This window comes from Dreissena polymorpha, chromosome 1, assembly GCF_020536995.1.
Source record: "Dreissena polymorpha isolate Duluth1 chromosome 1, UMN_Dpol_1.0, whole genome shotgun sequence".
NCBI classification, from domain to species: Eukaryota; Metazoa; Mollusca; class Bivalvia; order Myida; family Dreissenidae; genus Dreissena; species Dreissena polymorpha.
In genome coordinates, this window is record NC_068355.1 from 174,084,119 (window position 1) to 174,109,460 (window position 25,342).

The following is a 25,342-nucleotide window of genomic DNA, read 5'->3' on the forward strand; positions in this document are numbered from 1 at the left end:
TTTGTTTATTTTCCAACAAGCACCGACAATCCAATACCCATATGTATTAGGAAACACAAACTTTAGCTAAGCACATGTTGTCTATCAAAACAATAATTGTACATGTCATTTTCATGTAACATATCGAAGTAATTCTCGTATATGATATCGGAAACGGGACTTGCTTTAAACATTTACAATTACGATATTTATTTTCATAAGATTTGCTGAAAACAAATGAGAACCAAACGAACGTACACAAGACAACACAAAATATAAATAATAATGACAAATTAAATAAACAAAACGTTGGTTTATTTTCGAAAATCACTTTCACTTCTCCCGATTTCCAGAAAATGACTTATACATGTTGAATGAAATCTAAATATAGATGACGCTGTTCATTGGTCGTTGAAAAAGAATATTCATGAACTATCCACGCCACTTAATGTGCAATGCCAATTCCAAGTCATTTGCGAGATACATGTACCCCGATACTTAAATTGAAATTCACAACGAAGCTTTTACAATGTTGCCTGCTATTTTCGCGCGCTTTTTGTAGATAAAAACTGGACACGAAAATATCATGGGCATATACATGTATTTATTTTCGGCCACAATTTGTTTCAGAACATGAACTGTACACGATGCCTTGGAATACCCTTGTCCTGATTGGACGCTTATTTCATCAAATCTTTAAATAGAATCATATGCCGAAATTCATTTGATACTTTCGAAATTGCTAACGTTTGTGTAATTGACATTTTGTCAATATTATCGTCTATATTACACACCCATAATTTGCTTTTAAAATGGAAATCGGGCATATATGGGATTATCGAGTAATGGATAAAGAGGGAGAAGTTGCACGTGCGATTGAGACAGTTGACAGGTATGCATCGGGGAATCAAGAGACTCGGGATAAAATGATTACTACAATCAGTTATGAGTTCTCCATGGCTTTAAACTGTTAATTGCATAATCAAACACGCTGTGCGAACAAGGTTTTCTTTTATACGAGGCGTTTAAAAAGACAGAAAACACTGTCATGAGCATGGGTGTGAAAAACATTATTCATGATCACTTTTACATGAAAGGAATCAATACAATACTTTTATGTTCAATTATTATTTTTTAGCGGACACTATGAACACTGCGGCAGATATTATGCGTCTGCGGTGATTTGATCTGGACACCCATTGCGGGGTTCATTTGGTAAACCGAGGCGAGTGGCGTTTGTATAAGTACACGGTGCCTGTACTGTATAACAGTTAAACAATACTTAAAAAATTGCCATTGTATGCGCATGCGCAGTATTAGTAGTAAAGGGGCACAAAAATACGAGAACATAGCATACTCCAAAGAAGTGAATTTCTAAAGTTTGAGTTTGTTAGTACATTTATCGTGTTTATCCGCATAGTTCTCATCCGAAACACTGATACTTTACATGTTACAAGATTCTACTTTATGGGTACAGCAATTACATATGTCAATTATCACCTCGTTTCGCGTGCACAACAAGTTTATCAGCGTCCATTTTGACCACGACGCGTGTCTGCTGTCAGGAATAAAATTTAAACGTTTATAAAACCTTGCCGCTTCATGTGTTTTTTTTTAATACAGCATAAAACTCGGGCGACTATATCCAATCTCTTGCACAACGGTTACATTGTATGTGAGAGCAAGGAACGACAACTCTGCGTGGAGATTGCTATTTATCATCAGCAACCGCAACCTCCGCGCAGAGATTTGACTAGAACCAGCATAGCTGGATCAAATTATATGTGAGAGCATGGAACGACAGCTCTGCGCGAAGATTGCAGTAACCGGTCGTACCATCGCCAACCAAATATATTCTCTGCACAATTTCAATGCTTGTATATTAAATTGTAGCTTGTGTTACAGTTAATGATAAGTTTTTTTGGTGGCCCGATAAGTTTGGTCGGGGGAGCATTCGCCCTGATATCAACTGCATGTTCACAGGACATTTCCTGTCTAGACGAGAATATGTAATCATCTTACTGCGAAAATGGCGCAATAGACAAGTTAATCCATTGATATTTGCAAGTGTCGCAGTTTGTACTTTGTAGCAGGCGACACAACAATTTAATAGGGATCATAATTTAATAGGGATCATGTGGGTTAAAAGAACGTTCTTCGGGCTTTTTTCCCTCGAAATTCCGTTTTGAAAATTTGAAATTCGTTGGTTGGTTTGGACTAGACTATTGAAATGACATAAAAAAATTGCAAAAAAACGTAAAATAAGTTTTTAGAATTATTGATTTACTTTGAGTTGTTACAATTAATTCAGGTATCTTGAGGTATCTTTAATTTTGTGATAATTAAGGACTATTGGATATCGGCACATTTGTTTGATGTCATACTTACCTTTATATTAATAAAAGGAAGCAACGGGTTGGATCATACCGACAATTAAAGATTCCCAGGTTTAATTACTCAAGAATAAAAGGGATTATCGTTATAAAAGAGACCAATCAATAAACAACATAATTGACATGTACATTACCGCGGGCAGGTGATGACAATCAACAATACACGTGTCATAACCGCGAAAGCGTGAATACCTTGCTTCCTGGTAAAGATTTTTTTAATATACGGGTATTGAACTGAAAAATAAATGAAAAAGGTCTTTGCCGAAAGTTCATCTTTGCCGAAAACATTGGGGCGGCGGCCGCCACACCTGCCGCCCCAGCTCCGACGCCTCTGAGAGAGTAAAAATATTTTATTTGACTCGCACTTGAAGAAGAGTTTCATAAGTACAAGCATAATATACATAGATATACAAACATCTCAATGGTTGCAATAACGTTTAAGATTTTTTAAAGATATAAAGTACAAAATAAATGAAGGCTATTGTAAGCACACTTTACAAAATATTGTGAAATTGTGAATAATTCCTTCAAACTTGTATGTCTCTTTTTATAGTACCCATTTATTTAAAAAGGCTGAAGCGAAAAACAACAGTTGAAACATGTACCTAATCGCAGGAACATGCGAACAGAACGTGTCTTCAATCGTCCGTGTGGTGTGTTTGTGGTGGAGAGGGGCAGCTAATTAGAGCATGTTCGGGTGAGTCACAGGTACTTGAAATAATTTTTAAAGTAGCTTTGGGGGTGAGTATACTGTCTGAAGCGTTCAGATTGTTATCTCTCAATAACCATCGAATTTGTGGGTGTCAGACAATTCACCCCAAGACAATTCACCCCTTGGACAATTCACCCCCAGAATTTGATTTCCTTGGACAATTCACCCCCAAGACAATTCACCCCATATTTTTATATGAGATTTTATTGTCATTTGCTTTGTCATATTTGAAAATAAGTTGTGAGCAGATGTTTGGGTTTAAAATTTTGATTTTGCAGCACAATTTTGACATGAAAATAATAAATGTAGTATGTAAATGAAAGATGACATTGTGATTTTTGTCAAATGCAATTCAACCAATGTATTTTTCAATAAACTGTGTTACAACATATACAATTGAAATAAATTAAGTATTTTGTATAATATTTGTACATTTGTTTTAAATAATATTAGGTTACTATTATTATTAGTACTATTTCAAATAATGAAGTTGATTCATTAGTTTCATTGAATTCTTAGTATTTTACATTATCACAATTAATGATTTATTCATGGTAGATAGGATAATTAATTTAATAAAATACAATGGTTTAATTTATAAGAAAGCCTTTATTAAAGAAAGGAAATTTAATCTGGTTGGCAGCGTGCCATTAATGCAGGGTATTACAATCAAGCATTCACACCCCTGATGAGGCTTTATCAAAGTGTCAAAACAGATTAATCAAAGTGTCAAAACAGATAAACAAAGACTTCAGTTACACACATTGACAAATAATCATGTTGGGCTTGGCAATTCTAATACCTGGTAATACCTGTATTAAAACAAGAGCACCGCCTTGCGGGTGCAGACCGCTCATCTATTTTCTTTTTAAAGGTGAAGGGACTCTCAATTTCAATCACAAAGGAGGGAGGGGTGGAGTGAAGAGGGGTGTATAGTGTGGGATTGTGGACATTTATTACATTATCTACCAAAAATGGGGGGAAAAAATGCAAAAAAAAAAAAACGGGGGGGGGGGTGGGGGGGGAGGAGGGGATTCTTGGGTGCGATGGTTGGACGGTATTTCAAAAATAAATAATAAAAATAAATATTTGTGTTTTTTAACCGTTTCAAAAAAATAAATTGGGGTTGGGTGTGGGGGGGGGGGGTATAGTGTGAGGGTGTGGTGGTCATTTGTGAGATGATCTTTAAAAAAAATTAGGGGGGGATTCGCGGGGGGAGGGGGGGCACGGGGGATGGTTTGGGTGGAGTCTATTGTGGTATGTCAGGTAAGAGTAGTTTTGTCAAAGTATCAATCAAATCTAATCATAAATAAAGAAGTTATGGCAATTTTAGCAAAATTTAATAATTTGACCTTGAGAGTCCAGGTCATTCAAAGGTCAAGGTAAAATTCAACTTGCCAGGTACCAGGTAACCCCATGATAGCATGAAAGTATTTGAAGTTTGAAAGCAATAGCCTTTATACTTTAGAAGTAAAGTGGATCGAAACACAAAATTAACCATATATTCAAAGTTACTAAGTCAAAAAAGGGCCATAATTCCGTAAAAATGACAACCAGAGTTATGCAACTTGTCCTTTTACTGTACCCTTATGATAGTTTGCGAGTGTTCCAAGTATGAAAGCAATATCTATGATACTTTAGGGGTAAAGTGGACCAAAACAACAAAACTTAACCAAATTTTCAATTTTCTAAGTATAAAGGGCCCATAATTCCGTCCAAATGCCAGTCAGAGTTACATAACTTTACCTGCACAGTCCCCTTATGATAGTTAATAAGTGTTGCAAGTATGAAAGCAATAGCTTTGATATTGTAGGAATGAAGTGGACCTAAACACACAACTTAACCAAATTTTGAATTTTCTAAGTATATAAAAAGGGCACATAATTCTGTCAAAATGCCAGTCAGAGTTACATAACTTTGCCTGCACAGTCTCCTTATGATAGTTAGTAAGTGTTGCAAGTATGAAATCAATAGCTTTGATACTTAAGGAACAAAATGGACCTAAACACAAAACTTAACCCAAATTTTCAATTTTCTAAGTATAAAAAGGGCACATAATTCTGTCAAAATGCACGCCAGAGTTATCTAACTTTGCCAAGCCCAGTCCCCTCATGATAGTAAGTAAGTGTACCAAGTTTGAATGCAATAGCATTGATACTTTCTGAGAAAAGTGGACCTAAACGAAAACTTAACCGGACGCCAACGCCGACGCTAAGGTGATGACAATAGCTCATAATTTTTTTTTCAAAAAATAGATGAGCTAAAAATGCCATTTTTGTTCACCTGATATTTTGATTATTATTTTTATTTAAAAGGGCCTTTTCACGTTTTGGTAAATTGACAAACTTGAAAAATGTTCTGAAATGTATTTTTTACAAAAATTGTAATTCAATTCAAGTCGACTTCAATCATACAGTATGTTAACTCATTCCATACTACAGCCTTATCTACGTCTCTGCTCTAAGCAACCCCTATCAGTAATAGCCTTATCTCTACCACTAGATAAAAAGTACCCTCATCAGCTCTGAATGCCCGACAGATTATATGTTTATTGTTACCTTTAGTGGTGTGAAAAAAGGTTGTTTTAGGTGTTGTTACTTTGTAGAGTGATTATGTGACAAATATTTTATTATTATATTTCCCATTTAAAAATAAATATAGTAATATTATGAAAATTTCGAAATCTTGCATAACTTATCAAATAAAAAATTTGGATTATTTTCAAATAATCTATCCAATACATTATTACTTATTTTTACACTTTTTACAAATATAAACTGTTTTAATTAATAAAAACATTATTAAATAAGACAAAAAACATAATAAATTATTTAATGTCATCAAAACAATAAAAAGATATTGTTTATAATAAAAACAAAATCAATAGATAAAAAGCACACTTATGTTCCAATTGCAAGTAATTTTGTGGAAAAAAAAAGACATTCTGAGAACAAATTTATATGCTTTTATTAGAACTTTATAAAAAAATATATAGAATACAAATAACTATCCTTAGAAAAAAGTTATTCGTAATTACTAAATCCTAAAGAAACAGAAAAAGAAAACAAAAAAAAATATATGGGGGTGAATTGTCCAGGGAGCAAGGGTGAATTGTCTAGGGGGTGAATTGTTCTCTGGTGGTGAATTGTCTTGGGGGTGAATTGTCTCGCTTCCGAAATTGTTTTAGACTGAACCCATAACAAAAGACGAAAATGGTAAATAACTTTTGTGATCAGCGTTTTTTTTACAAAGTCACATTTAACGTCATGAATTAAATTGTGTTTAGAGGAGTCAACAATATGTTGGTCATGGGTTTAACATATTTTTGCATTGATCCTTAAGTCTGTCTACGGTTTTTTTTTGAAGTTAACATATTTCGGACAAATGCTTCGGACGCGATTGCACTTACCTGTGCTGACCTTTTCAATTTAAAATAATAAGTTACCGTAAAGAGAAATAAGTACGCTCTTTACTCGCTTCGATGCTAAGAATTCTAGCATATTTCACTAAGTATTATGTGATGGTCTCATTAAACTTGTGCAAAACCAACTATCCCTAATTCTCATTGTATCAGCCCTCTCATGGTTTCATGACTTGAACGTAGTTCTTCTTGAATGCTCTGAGCATTTATAAGTACATGCATACTGCTCAGAGTTCTTCTCATTTAACGATTTTTTATGTCCTAAAATTATGTCTCACATATGTCTATAAAATAAATTTCAATCAACCTAATACATTGTAACAAACACAATACCTGTTATTACCAACATCAATTTGCTAGTGATTTGTGGAGAAATACTCAAAATAAAAACTTTATACAAAAACACACATCGAAAGCCAAATTTAAATTGACTATTCGATCTATCTTACGGATGTTCCAGAGATAGTCGGTATATTACGATTGGTTGATTAGACACAATATATCTCGCCAAGGATTCCCAAGATAGTCTATAGCATATTTTCAAATTGGGAATACTCTGCTTTGTCCATTGCAAGAACATACACATTTAAATGAACAGTTGATGTGTTTTAAACTTTGGATTAATATCAATATTATGCGAGCATACCATAGCATGTAAGTTGTTTTAATTTGCGCATTATAAATATATTTACGATCTATTTGTGTTTATTTATGCCAGAAAATATTCATGTCGCCTAATATTTCCAATTAAAATGCCGCCCAGATTCTAGGCAGTATCTTTACATGAAATAAACGTGTAATCAGTTGCAACTCCCAGTGACCCGGTGGGTTAATAGCTGGGAGTTGGATTATTGCAACTAGACTTTAACGAAAAAAAAGTCAAGAAGTGCTGGAAAGTTAATGTTTTTAAATTGTTAGAAGTTTTATTTGATGGTTATCCATGACTATTACAACTATCAGTCTCATGACTTCTGGTGTTCATTCCAAAGAAGGCAGGGCTTGACACTAAGACACGTCCATACGACATTCACTGCCTGTACCTAGGTCCAGGCTAGCCAATGTCCCAGGAACATGCCTGTCCAGTCGTGTGTATTCTGGGCGGGATTATGTGTTCTATATCAATAATTTGCATTTTAAATAAGCTTTTCAAGGATGTAAAAATCTTAATACTTTACGATCAGATGACAAATTAAATCCAGAGTGAAGTCGGAGACAACACTTTTTAACGGATCATATCTAGAAACAGATTTGGAACATATTTTTATTGAGAAAACACGTCAGTACCTAAACAGAATTCCGCTAGATACGGTTTATGATTGGTTTCCTAGAAGTGACGTGTTTTCTCGATAAAAATACGTTTTAAAACTAAAAGCCGGGATCGCCAGGATCGTTTGAGATTGAGGAAGGTATCAAACTCGACATTAAGTTACATAAAATTATTAGTTTTTTATTCAATTTTAAATAACTTTATTTTGTTTGATTGATAAAAATGTTTGACAATCTTTTTTTACACAATTCAATAAGCAAAACTAATTTTAAAGGTTGATCCCGGCTTTTAGTATAAATGTAAAGGGAGTTAACCATGTACAATTTCACGACAACCGTAACATGATATTTTGCGACATTAAAGATTCACTTACGATTTGACATTATCGAATTCATTAGCATTAGTAAGGCAAGCTAATAAAAATGATTGAATCATAATTGGGCATCTCCACGCACAATAAAATGCAAGTTGAATGATAAATATAAATGTTTTGATAATACTTGGGTCAGGGCACATGAAAGATTGGTCAGGGCTGGTAGGTTCTGCATTTTAAAAAATTGAAAAAAAAGTTAATGTCAAGGCCTGGAAGGTCATGTTTATTCCAGGGTCATGCTGTGATTTTTAACGAGGCTGTTTTCGGAGAAAACCCGAGCTATTGTCATAGCCTGCTCGTCGTCCGCCGGCGTCGTGCTAAAACCTTTACATTGCCTCTAAAATCAAAGGGCTTCCACCTACAACTTTGAAACTTCATATGTAGATGCACCTTGATGAGTTCTACACGCCACACCCATTTTGGGTCACTAGGTCAAAGGTCAAGGTGACTGTGACCTCTAAAAAAATAATTCTGACAAGCTTTAGCAGCCAAGCGTGGCACACGTTATGTGGTGCTCTTGTTAACTTATGTAACATACAAGTATGTTAGTTTGTTTATTGATTAATTGTCCCCTTATCAAATGCTTTTTTGAATGAAATGAAAACATATTTAAAGAACAACATGAGCAAAGGTTTTGTTTTTCCATTAAGAAACTATTTTTAGAACAAGCACATGCGCATAGTAGCACATCTTAGCAATCAATCTGAAGAGAAAATATGAGACCAATTGTATAATTGTGGTTTTTCCACTGAACATGACAAAATTTCCTGACATGCTGTTGGTTTTATACAACAATAAATAGACCCACACTTTCCACATGATGTTTAACATGTTTGCATAAATTTAGCGATTTCAGAAACATGTTTCGGATTCCAAATTCAATTGTGCTTATCTAAGAATTCAACAAAGTATTTATAGTTGTGACAGTGTTTAATTAATTCAACAACAATTGTTTATAGCTTATCAAGTCAAATAAATGCTTCAAATGTTAAAATTTCCACTAGGATTACACCTGGCTGCCATCATAAGTCTTCTACGTAACTTGCTGAGATATCATTATTGAAGTGTACAGCGTATGAACCAATTTGTGTGGCAGGTTACAAAGCAAACTAGAAATGTTGCAGCAGAGGCCGACGCGTATCCCCATGCGGCATGTTTGACCCAGGGGCGCCCAGGGTTGGTAATGGGGCCATGCATAATTGAGATTGACCATATTGTCATAAGAGATGTTCAGTATGAATTTGAAGTAATTCGATGTAGAAATGAAGAAGTTAATATAAAATAACCTAAAAAATGAGTGAAAATCTATACCCTAATTTCTCCTCCTCATCCTGCTCTCCTAACAAATCTAATACTGAATCAACCTCACTGACGTCCATTATGTACATGTCATCCTCTGGAATGACTTATGAGATGGCTGAACATGCTCTCCTATAGCCGATCTTCTTGCTTCTGTTTTGGAAAAGTTATGTTTTGAGGTTAAATAGTTGACTAAATAGTAGCGTCTCAGAAATTTTCTATAGCAATCTTGTAGACAACAATGAAAATGTTGAATTTCATGTCTGTCTTTGATGTTTCTCACATTTTTCCCACTTGAACATTTTGACAGATTTTCAGTAATGAGTCTAAAAGTGTAATTGAACAAATTGAAAGTTTCAGCCCTTTTATAGATTCTTGAGGCTCTATTTCATGAGTTTCTCATGTTTTTATGCTTGACTGCATTCTATCTCTTCTCTCATATACAGGTGTCCCTTTGCGCCAACATTTTATAATCCCTTGTACATGTATAAACATTAGATGGATGAGCTAAACCATTTCACAGATGAGTTAACACAAACAATTGACTTCAAAATACATCACTGCGCCACTACTGTGTAACTCTATATGTGTTTCATACACAAGCTTCATTGTTGAAAATTCCTTTGTCTGATAAAAATGCTTGCACTTCTTCTGATTGGGTAGATAACCACATAATAGATTTCAAAATCTAAATGCGGACCCTAAGTTCAAGGTCACAAGGTCACAGTGGTAAACTAGAAATGGCGCGGCAGAGGCCGACGCGTATCCCCACGCCGAATGTTTGACCTAGGTGTGCCCCAGGGTTGGTAATGGGGCCATGCATAGCTGAGATTGACCGTATTGTCATAAGAGAAGTTCATCATCAATTAGAAGTGAATTGGTGTAGAATGAGAAGAAGAAGTTATAGTAAAGGCAATGTTGGGTGGGTGGTGACATATGTGGGCAGGCGCCCAAGGGTTGGTAATTGTGCCATGCATAGTTGAGATTGACCGTATTGTCATAAGAGAAGTTCAGTATCAATTTGAAGTGAATCGGTGTAGAAATGAAGAAATTCATAGTAAAAGGCAATTGGGCGGGTGTGGTCTATGTGGGCGGCAGGCCACCAGGGTGGTAATGGGGCCATGACATAGTTGAGATTGACCGTATTGTCAATAAGAGAGGTTCAGTATCAATTTGAAGTGAATCGGTGTAGAATGAAGGAAGAAATTATAGTAAAGGCAATTTTGGGCGGGGTGTGGTCTATGTGGGCGGGGCGCCCCCAGGGTTTGGTAATGGGGCCATGCATAGTTGAGATTGGACTGTATGTCATAAGAGAAAGTTCAATATCAATTTGACCGTGAAATTCGGTGTAGGTAGAAGTAGAGAAAGAAGAAAGAAGAAAATCGTAAAGGCAATTTTGGGTGGGTGTTTGTCTATGTGGGTCGGGGCCCCAGGTGGTGGTTATGGGCCATGCATAGTTTGAGATTGACCCTAATGTTCCTAGAGAATGTTCAGTATCACTTTGAAGTGAATCCGGTAGAAATGAAAAATTATAGTATGGAATTTTGGTGGGTGTGGCCTATGTGGGCAGGGGGCCCCAGGGTTGGGATTGGGGCCATGCATAGTTGAGATTGACCCTAATGTCATAACAAAAGTTCAGTATCAATTTGAAGTGAATCCGTGTAGAAATGAAAAAATTATAGTAAATGGAAATTTTTGGTGGGTGTGGCCTATGTGGGCGGGGCGCCCCAGGGTTCGGAATGGGGCCATGCATGGTTGAGATTGGACCGTATTGTCATAAGAGAGGTCCAGTATCGATTTGAAGTGAATCGGTGTAGAAATAAAGAAGTAAATGTAAAATAACCTAAAAAATGAGTGATAATTTCTGACGCAGCCCCACCCCAACCGCTATAACTTTTGACCCAGGGGTCAGATCAAAATTCCAAATAGTGCAGGGTCGCACATATGCTCATAGCTACCATGTGTGTAAGTTTCAAGGTTCTAGTGCTTTTAGTGTAGGAGGAGATAGTGGCCAGGACGGACAGACGGACGGACGGCGGAGATAACCACAATATCCCCACCTTTTTTTCAAAAAGCGTGGGGAATAAAAATTTCATGCGCATGGAAAGGTCTTGTCCAGATACACATGCGTACAAAATATGAAAGCAATATCTGAATGGACACAGCAGGTATGAGCCTTTTTCTTATCGCAGTCGCAGATTTCGAAACCTGAACGCTGACCTCAAGTTCAAGGTCAAGGTCACAGGGGTCAAACATTTTATGCGCATGAAAAGGTGTTGTCCAGATACACATGCATACCAAATATGAAAGCAATATCTGAAAGGACACAGAAGTTATGAGCCTTTTTCGAATCACAGTCGCAGATTTCAAAACCTGAAAACTGGCCCCAAGTTCAAGGTCAAGGTCACAGAGGTAAAAAAAATTATGCCCATAGAGTGTTGTCCAGATATACATGCATACCAAATATGAAAGCAATATCTGAAGGGACACAGTAGATATGAGTTCTTTTCGAATCGCGGTCGCAGATTTCGAAACCTGAAACTGACCACAAGTTCAAGGTGAAGGTCATAAGTGTAAAACATTGTGTGCGCATGGATAAGTGTTGTCTGTAGTTATGAGCCTTTTTCGAATCGCGGGTCGCAGATTTTGAAACCTGAAAACTGACCCCAAGTTCAAGGTCACAGGGGGTTAAAAATTGTATGCACATGGAAAGGTGTTGTCCAGATACACATGCATACTAAATATGAAAGCAATATCTGAAGGGACACAGTAGTTTTGAGCCTTTTTTGAATCGCAGTCGCAAATTTCAAAATCTGAAAACTGGCCCGAGTTTAAGGTCAAGGTCACAGGGGTAAATTTTTTTATGAACATGGAAAGGTCTTGTCCAGTTACACATAAATACCAAATATAAAGCAATATCTAAAGGGACACAGTAGTTATGAGCCTTTTTTCGAATCGCGGTCGCAGATTTAGAAACCTGAAAACTGACACTAAGTTCAAGGTCAAGGTCAGAGGGGTAAAAAATTGTGTGCGCATGGAAAGGTGTTGTCTAGATACACATGCATACCAAATATGAAAGCAATATCTGAAGGGACACAGTAGGTATGAGACTTTTTCAAATCACGGTCGCAGATTTCGAAACCTGAAAGCTGACCGAAAGTTCAAGGTCAAGGTCACAGGGGTAAAAATTTGTATGCGCAAGGAAAGGTCTTGTCCAGATACACATGCATACCAAATATGAAAGCAATATCTGAAGGGAGTAGTTATGAGCCTTTTTCGAATCACAGTTGCAGGAAAATCTCTGACACGGCCCCACCCCAACCCCCATAACTTTTGACCCAGTGGCAGATCAAAATTCCGTATAGTGCACCGTCGCACATATGCACTTGCTACCATGTGTGTAAGTTTCAAGGTTCTAGTGCTAATAGTGTAGGAGATAATCAGGGGGTTTTTTGGCCCGATTTTATAGCCGAAATTCGGCTATGTACCAATCTAAAAAAGTATACTTTTTTCCCAAAATGTGGCAAAAAAATTCCCTATTCCAAAAAAAAAACAATTTTTTTTTAGAAAGAAGTCGAATGCGTATTTTATCTCAATTTTAATTCAATTACATCCAATAAAGAATTATATGATTTTGTTCTTTTAATTTGAATGATTATAAAGAGTTATATCAAATTTAGTATTTCCCTAATGAGTGGACTTTCGTGTGGAAAAAAGGCTAATGAATTTAATTCTCCAATTTCATGAAAATGCAGATAAAATATCCAATTCCAAAGCCATGGGCTATCTTCCCAAAAGTGGGAAAAAAACCCTGATAATAGTGGCCAGGACAGACGGACAGACAGACGGACAGACAGACGGCGGAGATAACCACAATATCCCCACGCTTTTCAAAAGTGTGGGGATAATAAACTTTCACAAAACCACACACTTCTGGCAATTACGTCATTCACCATCTGCATTATTCTGCTGCAGCGATTAAATTCCTATGGGTGCTGTTGCTCATGCAAAGTGTGCGCTTTCATTGACCAATATAGATTTTTTACGATGCTGGAACAGCAGCGTCTAAGGTTTGATAACCAGTAAAAAAAATTCTTTACAATGGCGACCTATGTAAAAGACCGAGCCAGTCCGATTGAGATAACTCAATTTTTCAGTTACTTCCCTTGGCATTCGCCACTGCGTAGGAGACTGCTCGTTAATTTTCATTAATAACATTCTCCAAGCAGAGTTGTCGTTCGTGTTGATAAAGGTAAATATTAATAGAACAGCATTATCCTGGGGAAACAGATTCAATAAGTTTATCAGAACGTTAATTTCAAATTAGTAATTTTACATCCATTTTATTTTTATGGACCAATGAAACAACTATATATTTTCTCTATTTTGTTTGATATTTGTTCTCTATTTAGTAAATAAATTGCGAATAAAAACATGTAAAATTAACTTTTAACATGATCACAAAACTAAAGAATGCGAACAATTTCGAACCTGCAAATTGTAAACGCTGCACTGCTATGATATATATAGATAAAACAACATTTCGTTGCGTAATTGTCCGTCCCGCTAGCGCAGTGGTAAGGCCGTTCGCTTTTTCACCGATACGACACAGGTTCGATTCCCGCCTCCCGGCCCAATGTTATATTTGTCTGTTTTGTGGTCACCATTCCGGACAGGTGTTTTTCCGGATAATCTCATCCCCCCGCAGCATTTGACCATATAGAAAATTAAAAAGTATTTCAGTACAAAACAAATAGCTGGAAATTGCAGCTATCATTCAAAATTCGTCCCAACTGTTGTCAATCTAATCTTATTAGGTAGGACTGCTGGACACACTCCGGGTCCCAACATTATGCAGCCTCAGCGCGGATATAACTCATTACCTTGGAAAAACACAAATGCACACACTGGGTGCAGCCTAGGCGCGTATAGACTCAAACAAGGCAACAAACTCAAGTGCGGGCACAATCATTTAAAATTTACATATTGAATACGATATTCTAACAGAAATTACACAACCACCTTAGTGTACATACCATGTTTGATATTTTCGTTCGATCGTTAGATTTCAGCATATACATGTATAAGGTCATTTCGCTATTAGTTAACTTATCCATATGTTCGTGGGCGAACTCGGATAGTCAAGTGCTCATACGATTGAGCTCACATGGTCCGGCTATGTGCTCATACCTACTTTCGAGAATCATCATGAAGGTATTGCCATACTTAATGAACAAGAATGTGACCCGCCTCCCAGTTTCGCTCAATGGGTCAAGTTACCCACGGGTACTACTTCCCAGTACCCCTAACTTTTTTTCTTACCAAAAATGTATCGTACGCAAATTTTTTTCGTACCAATTTTTTTTTCGTACCAAACATTTTCGTATCCAAATTTTTTATCGTACCCAAATGTTCGTATCAATAAACACAATAGTGGTGATATAAACTTAAATTGATGTTTAATATCCATCCTCTTCAAAAGCATCCTCACACCAGTACTGCCAGTACTTTGATAAAATACAAGGACTCTGTTTTTTATTGGGTAAAGAGATACATGTAATTGACAGAGGCTCGTAAATGGGCTGTCAAAATATTCATTGAAGTCAATATCAATTTTATCTTAAAAATGGCTAGTTGAAGTTACTGAAAAGATACACTAATTGGTGAATCTTCAGCACCCCGTGGACACTGATTTCAATATCCGAGGGCCCCAGTGAGGACAAGTTTATTCTGAAAGTTAGTTAACCTTCCCATAGATGCTTGTTCTTATTTAGGCCCTAAGACAATGATGCCTAGTAATTTATGGTGTGACCATCTTTCTGCAAATTTTTGACGATGCTGCAAAGCAGCCTAAGTTATCATACCATGAAACAAATCTTCACAATGGCGACCTATGTAAAAGACCGAGCCAGTCTGATTGAGATAGCTCGATTTTTCTAATTTGGCATACCTCGCTGATTATCATTGATAAAGGTATAGGAAGCTCAGCTATAAATAGGACAGCATATTCTGGGAAAAAGATTTAATAATAGTTTGAAAATGTTAATTTTAAATCAGTTATATTCAATCCATTATATGTTTATAGATCAATGAAACAACTCTGTATTTTCTGTATTGTATTTGACATTTGTCGTGATTCAGTATATAAATTGCGAACTTTCACGTGTATAATTAACTTTCAACGTGATCATGAGTGTAAAGAAAACGAATTATTTCGAACCTGCCATTTGTTAACGTTGTAGTGACTATGGTATATAAACAACATAATAGCCGTATGCCATCTGTGAAACTCGCTCTTATGCATGCTTTCTCATTTTGCATATTTAATAAACCTCTCAAACAGAAATTACAGAGCCACATCAGTGCACATACTTAGTTTGATAATTCATTCATTTGTCGTATAGGCTTAAATTTGAGGGCGCCCTGCCCTCCCGAACCTCCGCCCTGCCCTCCCGAACCTCCGCCCTGCCCTTCCTAGGGCCCCCCCTGCCCTTAAAAGTTACATATAATTCATTAATCTCTTATCACATTACAAGTAATTAAATAATTTCTCATTGTACACATTATATTTAAATGGTTCAATAATAAAGGGAATAATGTATTCTAGCAGTATTAATAAAATATATATTAACATGCCACAGGAAGCATTTCGGAAAAGCCCTGTGCTCGAAAGTGCCCTTTTGACAAAATACTGCGCTTCGAAAGTGCCCTTTTGACAAAAAAGCCCCCCCGCCCTTTTTAAATCCTATATGGAGCACTGTTTACGACTATGTGCTCATACCTACTTTCGGGAATCATCATGAAATTATTGCCGTACTTAACGAACGAACATGCTTAAGCTTATTGAATTAGAGAAAAAACAATAATCAAAAGAGAAAAATTATATGTTCATGCACGTGGGCATGTGAAATCACATCCGTATACATAACACCATTAACTTAGGAAAGGAAACAACGAAATATTAAGTTTGGTATGATATACATGTGAAATGAAAGAGCATGGTGTAATTAAAGAGCATGTCAAGTTTTGAATTTATATGCTGAAACGTAATGTTATAACCCACAAACGTTTTACTGTAACAGAACGTTTTTTTAAGATAAGCGGTACAGAAAATACACGTCTAATATCTTTTTAAAGATATTTCTTGTTATATTTGATCGAGAATGTAACCCGCCACCCAGTTTCGCTGAATGGATCAAGTTCCCCACGGGTACTACTTCCCCGTACCCCCCTTTTTTTGTACTCTAAATTTTTTTGACCCAATTTTTTTGTCGTACACAAAAAAAATTTCGTACCCAATTTTTGTTCCTACCTAATTTTTTTTCGTAACCAAATCTTTTTTCGTACCAAATTTTTTTTTTGGCAAAATTTTTGTACCCAAAATTTTCGTTCCCATTTTTTTTCTGCCCAAAAATTTCTTACACAATTTTGGTGATGTAGATAAACTTAAATAGATGCTTTTATATCAATCCTCTTCAAAAGCATCGTCACACCAGTATACTGTCAGTACTTTGATTAACAAGGCTTGCACATATTGGTTTCCTTTAAAGTTTGTCATATACATGTGTACAAATGCATACAATTAATGCTTGCTTTTATTTCTTATTTCAGTGAATGTACTGTAATATTGATTTTTATCTTTTTTTCCAGTACAAACTGAACATTCCTCTGCTACGAATGTTTAAACTTGCAATTGTTGCTAATGACCGTCTTCTATTCCCATATTGACAAACCTTTCTTTTATCTCAACTTTATTTGGGTAAAGTTAATTCAAGGGGCAATTGCGTTATTAACTAAATCTTTTTTCAACCAGCAATATTTGCTTGATACAATAAAAAAAACACAAATATACTATAACCTTGACCTTATTATTTGAACTTGATTAATTATACTAAAAAGAATGATGATTCAAACTGTCAATTTGTGGCAATAGATTTTGCCTTTTAATGTAGTGCTATAACTTCCGTCTAAACATCAAAAGCGTTAACCTCAAAAAGAATTATCTTAAAATCATTAATCAAATATTTTGTGTAATTTAAAGTGAAGTGAGTATATGTTTTAAGGCTCTTATGTTTCTTAATTCATTCTTAATTTAAACATTTCAGACAGCTGGGAAGATGACAATCACATTGCAGTAGCCAAATACAATGATCCCCTTAATCTGTATTTATGTTGCATTCAAACTCATTCAATATTCTCATATGCATATTTATTTGCTAGTCAAAACATTGTTTTATTCTTTCCTGTTTCAGGAAGAGGATTCTGAAAGCTTTGAAACAGGTAACGAACTGTTACAAACACCTAAAACTGAACCAGTATCAGCTGATCCAGATTTGCAACCAATGGAAACTGAACCAAAAATAGAATTACAGCCAGCCAGTCCTGAACCAGAATCAAAAGTGCAACCAGTCAAAAGTGAACCTGTTTCAGATTTAAACTCAATGGAAAGTGAAAAAGGTCCACAAACACGCAATTTGGGTCGAAATCCAAAGGCCTTTGGTAGTGAAGCTTTAGAAGGAGAAGACACAGACGGAAATGAAATATTTTCCTGCCCTGAATGCAGCCTTGAATTCAACCATGAGGGGAAGTTTCGTGCTCACCTTGAGCATCACAAGCAGGGCAATCGCGTCTTCTCTTGCACCTTCTGCTTGAAAATGTTTGCCAGCAGCTCCAACCTGAACTCACACATGAGAACTCATACAGGTACATGTACTTGTTAACAAATCACGTGCTTATTAGAATAAAATAATTTCTATTTGAAGACATTTTCTTAAGTAATAAATGACCTATTATAAATACACAATTAGTATGATTTTATTATAAAAAATGCATTGAATGGGCGGGGCTTTGTTTTGTTTTTCTGTAGCCAATTAAAGGCTGAATTTTCTCAGAAAAGTTTGTTAATTGAGTTTTCCTCAAAGATGAAGCTTACCCTTACAGAGACTGTAATTTTATCTATCACATAATTGTTAGTCTAAAACAATTCAGTTTAAGTGCGCTTTTTGACGATGCTGCAAAGCATCGTCTAAGTTATCATACCAGTGAAAAAATCTTCACAATGGCGACCTATGTAAAAGACCGAGCCAGTCCGATTGAGATAGCTGGATTTTTCTAATCAGCATACCTCGCTGATAATCATTGATAAAGGTAAATATTAATAGAACAGCATATCCTGGGGAAACAGATTCAATAAGTGTATCAGAACGTTGATTTTAAATTAGTAATTTTACATCCATTTTTTTTTATGGACCAATGAAACAACTATATATTTTCTCTATTTTGTTTGATATTTGTTCTCGATTTTGTAAATAAATTGCGAATGAAAACATGTAAAACTAACTTTTTACATGATCAGAAAACTAAAGCATGCGAACAATTTCGAACCTGCAAATTGTAAACGCTGCACTGCTATGATATATATAGATATTACAACATTTCTTTGCGTAATTGTCTGTCCCGCTAGCGCAGTGGTAAGGACGTTCGCTTTTTCACCTTTACGACACCGGTTCGATTTTCGCTCCCGGCGGAATGTTATATTTTGTCTGTTTGTGGTCAACAATTCGGACAGGTGTTTTTTTCCGGATAATCCTATCCCCCCCCCCCCCCCCTAGCAGCAGTAGACCAAATAATAAAATTAAAAGTATTTCAGCACAAAACAAATAGCTGGAAATTGCAGCTATCATTCAAAATTCGTCCCAACTGTCGTCAATCTAATCTTATTAGGTAGGAGTGCTGGACACACTCCGGGTCCCAACATTATGCAGCCTCAGCGCGGAGGTAACTCATTACCTTGGAAAAACACAAATGCACACACTGGGTGCAGCCTAGGCGCGTATAGACTCAAACAAGGCAACAAACTCAAGTGCGGGCACAATCATTTAAAATTTACATATTGAATACGATATTCTAACAGAAATTACACAACCAACTTAGTGTACATACCATGTTTGATATTATGTTTGATTGTTAGATTTCAGCATATACATGTATAAGGTCATATCGCTTTGATTAGTTAACTTATCCATATGTTCCTGGGCGAACTCGGATAGTCAAGTGCTCTTAGGATTGAGCTCACATGGTCCGGCTATGTGCTCATACCTACTTTCGAGAATCATCATGAAGGTTTTGCCATACTTAATGAACAAGAATGTGACCCGCCTCCCTGTTTCGCTTAATGGGTCAAGTTACCCACGGGTACTACTTCCCTGTACCCCTAAACTTTTTTTCGTACCAAAAAAGTTTGGTACCCAAATTTTTTTCGTACCAAATTTTTTTTCGTACCCAAAATTTTCGTACCCAAATTTTTTCTCGTACCCAAATGTTCGTATCAACATACACAATTGTGGTGATATAGATAAACTTAAATTGATGTATTATATCCATCCTCTTCAAAAGCACGGTCACACCAGTACTGTCAGTACTTTGATTTGTCCATGTATGAAGGCTAGTACAGCTGTCATGCCTCATAAGCTAATTAGCTATTATGCCATTATTAGCTAGCAAGGTGATTGATTTGAATTTGTGTTACACTTAGTTGTATTGCTTTGAAACACAGGTGTTTCCTTGTTCAATTGTGTGCATTAAAATACCTTGAAATCATTTCATAAAGAATCATTAACACACAAACCTATTTTGGCATTTTATCAACATTAACAATTAAAATATTTCAGGACAAAAGCCATACAGATGCATGAAATGCCAGAGACTGTTTCCACGAATGAACAATCTGAGGGGCCATATTTTAAAAATGCACGATGTAAAACGTCATGAGGTCGACAGTTTCATTGAGAAACTACCACCAACAGAACTAGAGGCTCAGTCAAAAACTGAAAATAAACTGCCAGAGATAAAGACAAGCCCTTCACAAAAAGTACCTTCACCACAAAAAGTACCATCGCTTACTCCTTCCACTGAGGTAAAAGTCAAAGAAGAGAATGAGATAAAAGACATTGAGGATGCTTCTGCAGAAAATGACTCAGAAGGATTCTTTATGAAAACTCAAAGTGTGCCTAGTGCCTCTGCTGACACATGTGAAAAAGGGATCACTTTTGTGTGTAAAATCTGCTCCAAGGAATCTTCAAGTAGATCAAATATGGTCCAGCATGTACGGACTCATTTGGGGGCCAAACTATTTAAATGCATGCTATGTGTGAAAAGTTTGGCACGCAAACAGAATCTGATCCACCATCTTCGATATGTTCACTATGTAGATGCAGACTGTGTGGACAACGTGTTGCAGCACTGCAAGTATAATGGTGAGGTTGATGATAGTGCAAACACTCCGGCAAAAAGAAAACTCATCATGGAATCCTTAGAAGCTGAGATGGACAATTCTGAATATGCTGACCGTAACCACAGTATGGATGACATAAACAATGCAGTTCCAGATGAAGATTCTTCAGACATGAAATTCGTAGAACCTAAGATGAGTCCTGGGCAGGATGTTGAACCTGATAATTTGCCGTACGAAATCATCAATAAAGACAGCAAAGACGAGCGACAGTACCGGTGCAAGTTGTGTGGCTTCTCATGCGACAGGAAGTATTACATGACACACCTTCACATGCTCAAACATACAGGTACAAGATTTATTTATTTATTTTGTATAGAAATTTTGCAGCAACTTGAGTGCAATATATCATAATCAAATAGGGATGTAAATGAGTTATGCAGGCTACAATTTTAGAATTATTAAATGTCTCTGAAACTCGATTATTGCTCCCAAGAGTGCATTATGTTTATTTGATGATTTAGTTGAATGTGAGAAAATGTAAGTTCCAAAATATTAATATCCAAAAAATACTTTTATACACGTAAACAAGCTTTAAACAAACAACTACTGATATTTCCATAAACTTTTGAGAACCAAGATCCTTCATATTTTTCTTGTTTGTTTTTAATTATTTTAATTTTAAATCGCTTATTTCAGGAAACAAACCCTACATGTGTGTGATATGTTCAAAGCCCTACACCAGAAAATATGTACTTCGCAATCACATCATGAAAGAACATCAACTCCAGGGCAAGGAACTGCTCAAAATTATTCAAGCATCAGACCTGAAAAAATCAGCTGGCTTGCAAATGGGCTTCCATCATGGTGCAAATGGCAACACGATTGACTTTGGCTGGGAGTCCAGTAATGACACAAGCGTTGACCAGGATTCTTCCCAGATGTTGCATGCAGTGCAGAATGATAAAAATGATTCTTTGGCTTCTTTGAATGACACCATGGAAAATGTGCCTGATAACGACATTACTTCAGAAACCTCTGAAGATGATGAAGAGGAAGAGTCACTTCTGGCTGAAGACCAACGCTACAGGAAGAACAAGCTTGTCCCTGAAGGGGATTTCTCTTACAGTGTGATTGAGGTCAGTAAGGATGGTTCAAAAGAAACGGCGTACAAGTGTAACATTTGTAATTTTACCTGTACAAGGAAATATTACATGATTGGAATGCACAAGCTCTCGCACACAGGAAACAAGCCCTACCTGTGCGTGATCTGCTGCAAGTCATACAGTCGAAAGTTTGTTCTGCGAAAGCATATTGTAAAGGAGCACAAGATTTTGGGTGAGGAGCTGGAGAAGATTATGGAAGAGACTGGACAGAGATTGGAGTCGTATAATCCAGATCAGTCGAATGTCTCCTTGGCATCTGACTCTGGCCTAAACATGACCTTAGATCATGATCAAAATTGCAACGATGGGGTTAATCAGAGTGCAAAGAGGTTAAAGCTTTCCCAAGATGAGCAAAGTGCTGAAAGTTGCACAGACAATACAGAAGAAATGGCTACTGACAAAGATGACAATGCTCTGAATGAATCTTTGAATGTCAATTTATCAGAAAAGCATACCAATCTGAACTTTTGGCATGGAATTGGAGGTCGTAAAGGTCGAGGTCCTGGACTGTCCCCAGCAGAAAAGGAGAAAATAGACTCGTTTATAGACAAGTCCTCACTTTCTTGTCTTCAATGCAGTAAGAAGTGTTCAAATTTGAGTAATCTTCGTCAGCATGTTCGAATTCTGCACTTTAATATGAAGGAGTACCTTTGTCACATATGTGACCGCAGCTTTAACACAAGCTACAACTTGAAGGTTCACATGAAGCAGCATTTGGATGTGGAAGATAGAAAGAAAGTGAGTGCAACATGCCCTGTTTGTAACAATCTGTTCACTTCCAAATCCTACTTGAAGATACACTTGACTTCACTTCATCAAATGACTGTAGATGAAGCAAACACCTATTTGTCAACCATGAAGGAGAGTGGTTGTGTCAATGGAAATATTGAAGACATTGATGCATTTACACAGGCTTTGAAAAGCTTAGAGAATCCTGCTGATAGTGGGGTGAAAATTTCTGTAGGCGATGAAAATATCATGGCAGCAGATGGTCAGAATGCTGATAATTTTGATGTTCAAAGTTTAATCAATAATGCTTTAAAAAATGCGTAGAACCATTTAAATGTATTACATTTTCTATTTGCCTAACACCACTATTTGGTTATGAGCAAAATAATAATTATATTTGTTTTCTATTAGCCAAATATAATGCTAATATTTTTTATTGACAGAAATAAAATTGGTAACTGTATATACATGTAAATATTATTAAGCCATTTCAAATTTAATTGTTTGAAATTAAATAAGATTAAACATAATTTTTTCACTATGACCTCATTTTTGTTTGGAAAGGGATTCATTCAACACATCGCTTTTTCAAATTCGGTTTATACGTGTTATAATTGTGCATGTTTTACTCTAAACCCACCTGTAATTGTTGATTGTCATTTACTTGTATATTGTTTTTCTATTTACATAGACTATTTTTACATTGTTGATTAAATATACGGTCAATATTGAAATGATGCAAGTTAAAACCCTTTTAGATAATTATTATATTGTATATGTTTCTAAAAAGAATACATTTGTAAGTTCTGTTTACAAATAAATCATTTTGACAAGAAATGGTATTTTTAGCTCACCTAAGCACAACGTTCTCATGGTGTTCCTTTGGGATCGTCTTTTGTCCATCGTCCATCTGTCGTGCGTCCTTTTTTCGTCGTCAACATTTTGGCTTGTGAATACATGTACTCTAGAGGCCACATTTCTTGTCCGATCGTCATGAAACTTAGTCAGAACATTTGTCCCAATGATACCTCGGCCGAGTTCGAAACTGGGTCATGTTGGGTCAATAACTATGCCTTATATGGCTATAGAGAAACCTTATGAACACTCTAGAAGTCTCAATTGTTTGCTCAATCTTCATGACACTTTGTCAAAACATTGGTTTATTGATATCTCGGACAAGTTCGAAAATGGTCCAGATCGATGAAAATACATGGCCGCTAAGGGGCGGGGCAGTTTTCTCTATATGTATATATTGAAAACATGTGAATACTATAGAAGTCACATTTTCGGTCCAATCTTTATGAAATTTGTTCAGAACATTTGTTTCCTGGACACGACGGTTGAGTTCGAAAATGGTTCGGATCGGTGAAAAAACATGGCCGCCACGGGGGTCATTTTCCTTATATTTAGATAGTAAAAAAAGCTTATGAACACTATTGAAGTCACTTTTTTGCCTCATCATCTTAAAATGTTGTCTTAACATTGATTTTATGGATATCTCGGACGAGTTCGAAAATGGTCTTGATCGGTGGAAAAACATGGCCGCCAGGGGTTGGAGCAGTTTTCTCTATATGTATATAACTATAATGAAAACATGTGAACAGTCTAGAAGACACATTTTTTGCCCAATCTTCATGAAATTTGGTCAGAACATATGTTTCCTGGATACGATGGTTAAGTTCCAAAATGGTTCGGATCCATAAAAAAATATCGCCGCCGGGGGGGGGGTCATTTTCCTTATATTTTCATAGTAAAAAAAGCTTGTGAACACTAGAAGTCACATTTTTTGCCTACTCATCATGGAATTTTGTCAAATTATTGGTTTTGTGGATATCTCGGACGAGTTCAAAAATGGTCGTGATCATTTGAAAAACATGTCCGCCAGGGGGTGGGGCAGTTTTCTCAATATGTATATAGTGAAAACATGTGAACAGTCCAGAAGACACATTTATGCCCAATTTTCATGACATTTGGTCAGAACATTTGTTTCCTGAATACGACACTTGATTTCGAAAATAGTTCGGATCGGTAAAAAAAACATGGCCGCCGGGGGGGGGGTCTTTTTCCTTATATTTATATAGTAAAAAGGCTTGTGAACACTCTAGTCACATTTTAGCTAGTTCCTTCGGGTCTCAGGTGAGCGCCTTTGGGCACATGGCCCTATTGTTTTATAGGATCTACCAGAGATAATTAGGGTCATTTGCTTGCTTGAAATGCGGATCAGAACAGAAGCCAAAATAAATAAATCAGACACAGGTGTTTGTTCTCGGATAATTCATAATTCATAGCCACCACATATTTTGAATCAGTCAAAAAGTTGCACATTCGCATAAGTATTTGTTTATGTTGTTGCTCACCGTCAATTTCAGGGGAGCATATTTCATGGTGTGTGCATAAATTGTAAGGACCATTTTGGGAAGTAAATTTGTCCACCACTAAAGGACTTAAATTTGTCCACCACTAAAGGATTTTCAAATAACGAAGCAGAACTGTTAAGCACGAATTGATATACCTGTTGAAGAACTGGAGCCCAAAGTGGAAGACAAAATTGAATACCGAGACAACCAAAACAACGCCTCATTCAAGACTTGCATGTTTCCTAATATCTCGATTATTTATCAACATTTATAGTCAAATGTGAACTGATAAACAATATTTAAATAATTATATCTTAGACATTTTATTCGAATCGATCTATGATTAAATTAAGTTTCATTTAACAAGCAATATCACATTAAAATAGTAACACAATTATACGGTCCATACTCAAATA

The 25,342-nt window shown here is 36.2% G+C and overlaps 2 protein-coding genes across 3 annotated transcripts in view; one reads left to right on the forward strand and one right to left on the reverse strand.

Moving 5' to 3' along the window:
* LOC127862313 (protein lin-37 homolog) overlaps positions 1 to 1,583 on the reverse strand; it is a 62,112-nt gene extending 60,529 nt beyond the window's left edge. Inside the window, exon 1 of the mRNA XM_052401396.1 lies at positions 1,480 to 1,583. Within this exon, the coding sequence (XP_052257356.1) occupies positions 1,480 to 1,516 (37 nt within the window). The 5' untranslated portion in view covers positions 1,517 to 1,583. The remainder of the gene's footprint in view (positions 1 to 1,479) is intronic.
* Positions 1 to 24,824, forward strand: part of LOC127861994 (zinc finger protein 236-like) — a 35,956-nt gene extending 11,132 nt beyond the window's left edge. Inside the window, exons 1-4 of one of the 2 annotated variants that reach the window (XM_052400837.1) lie at positions 6,229 to 6,299; positions 17,697 to 18,147; positions 20,115 to 21,023; positions 21,374 to 24,824. In XM_052400837.1, coding sequence (XP_052256797.1) covers positions 6,297 to 6,299; positions 17,697 to 18,147; positions 20,115 to 21,023; positions 21,374 to 22,893 — 2,883 coding nt within the window. In that variant the 5' untranslated portion in view covers positions 6,229 to 6,296 and the 3' untranslated portion in view covers positions 22,894 to 24,824. Of the gene's footprint in view, positions 1 to 6,228; positions 6,300 to 17,696; positions 18,148 to 20,114; positions 21,024 to 21,373 lie in introns of those variants that run through there. The other variant, XM_052400845.1, reaches the window with a different exon arrangement.
* The last annotated feature ends 518 nt before the right edge of the window (positions 24,825 to 25,342 follow it).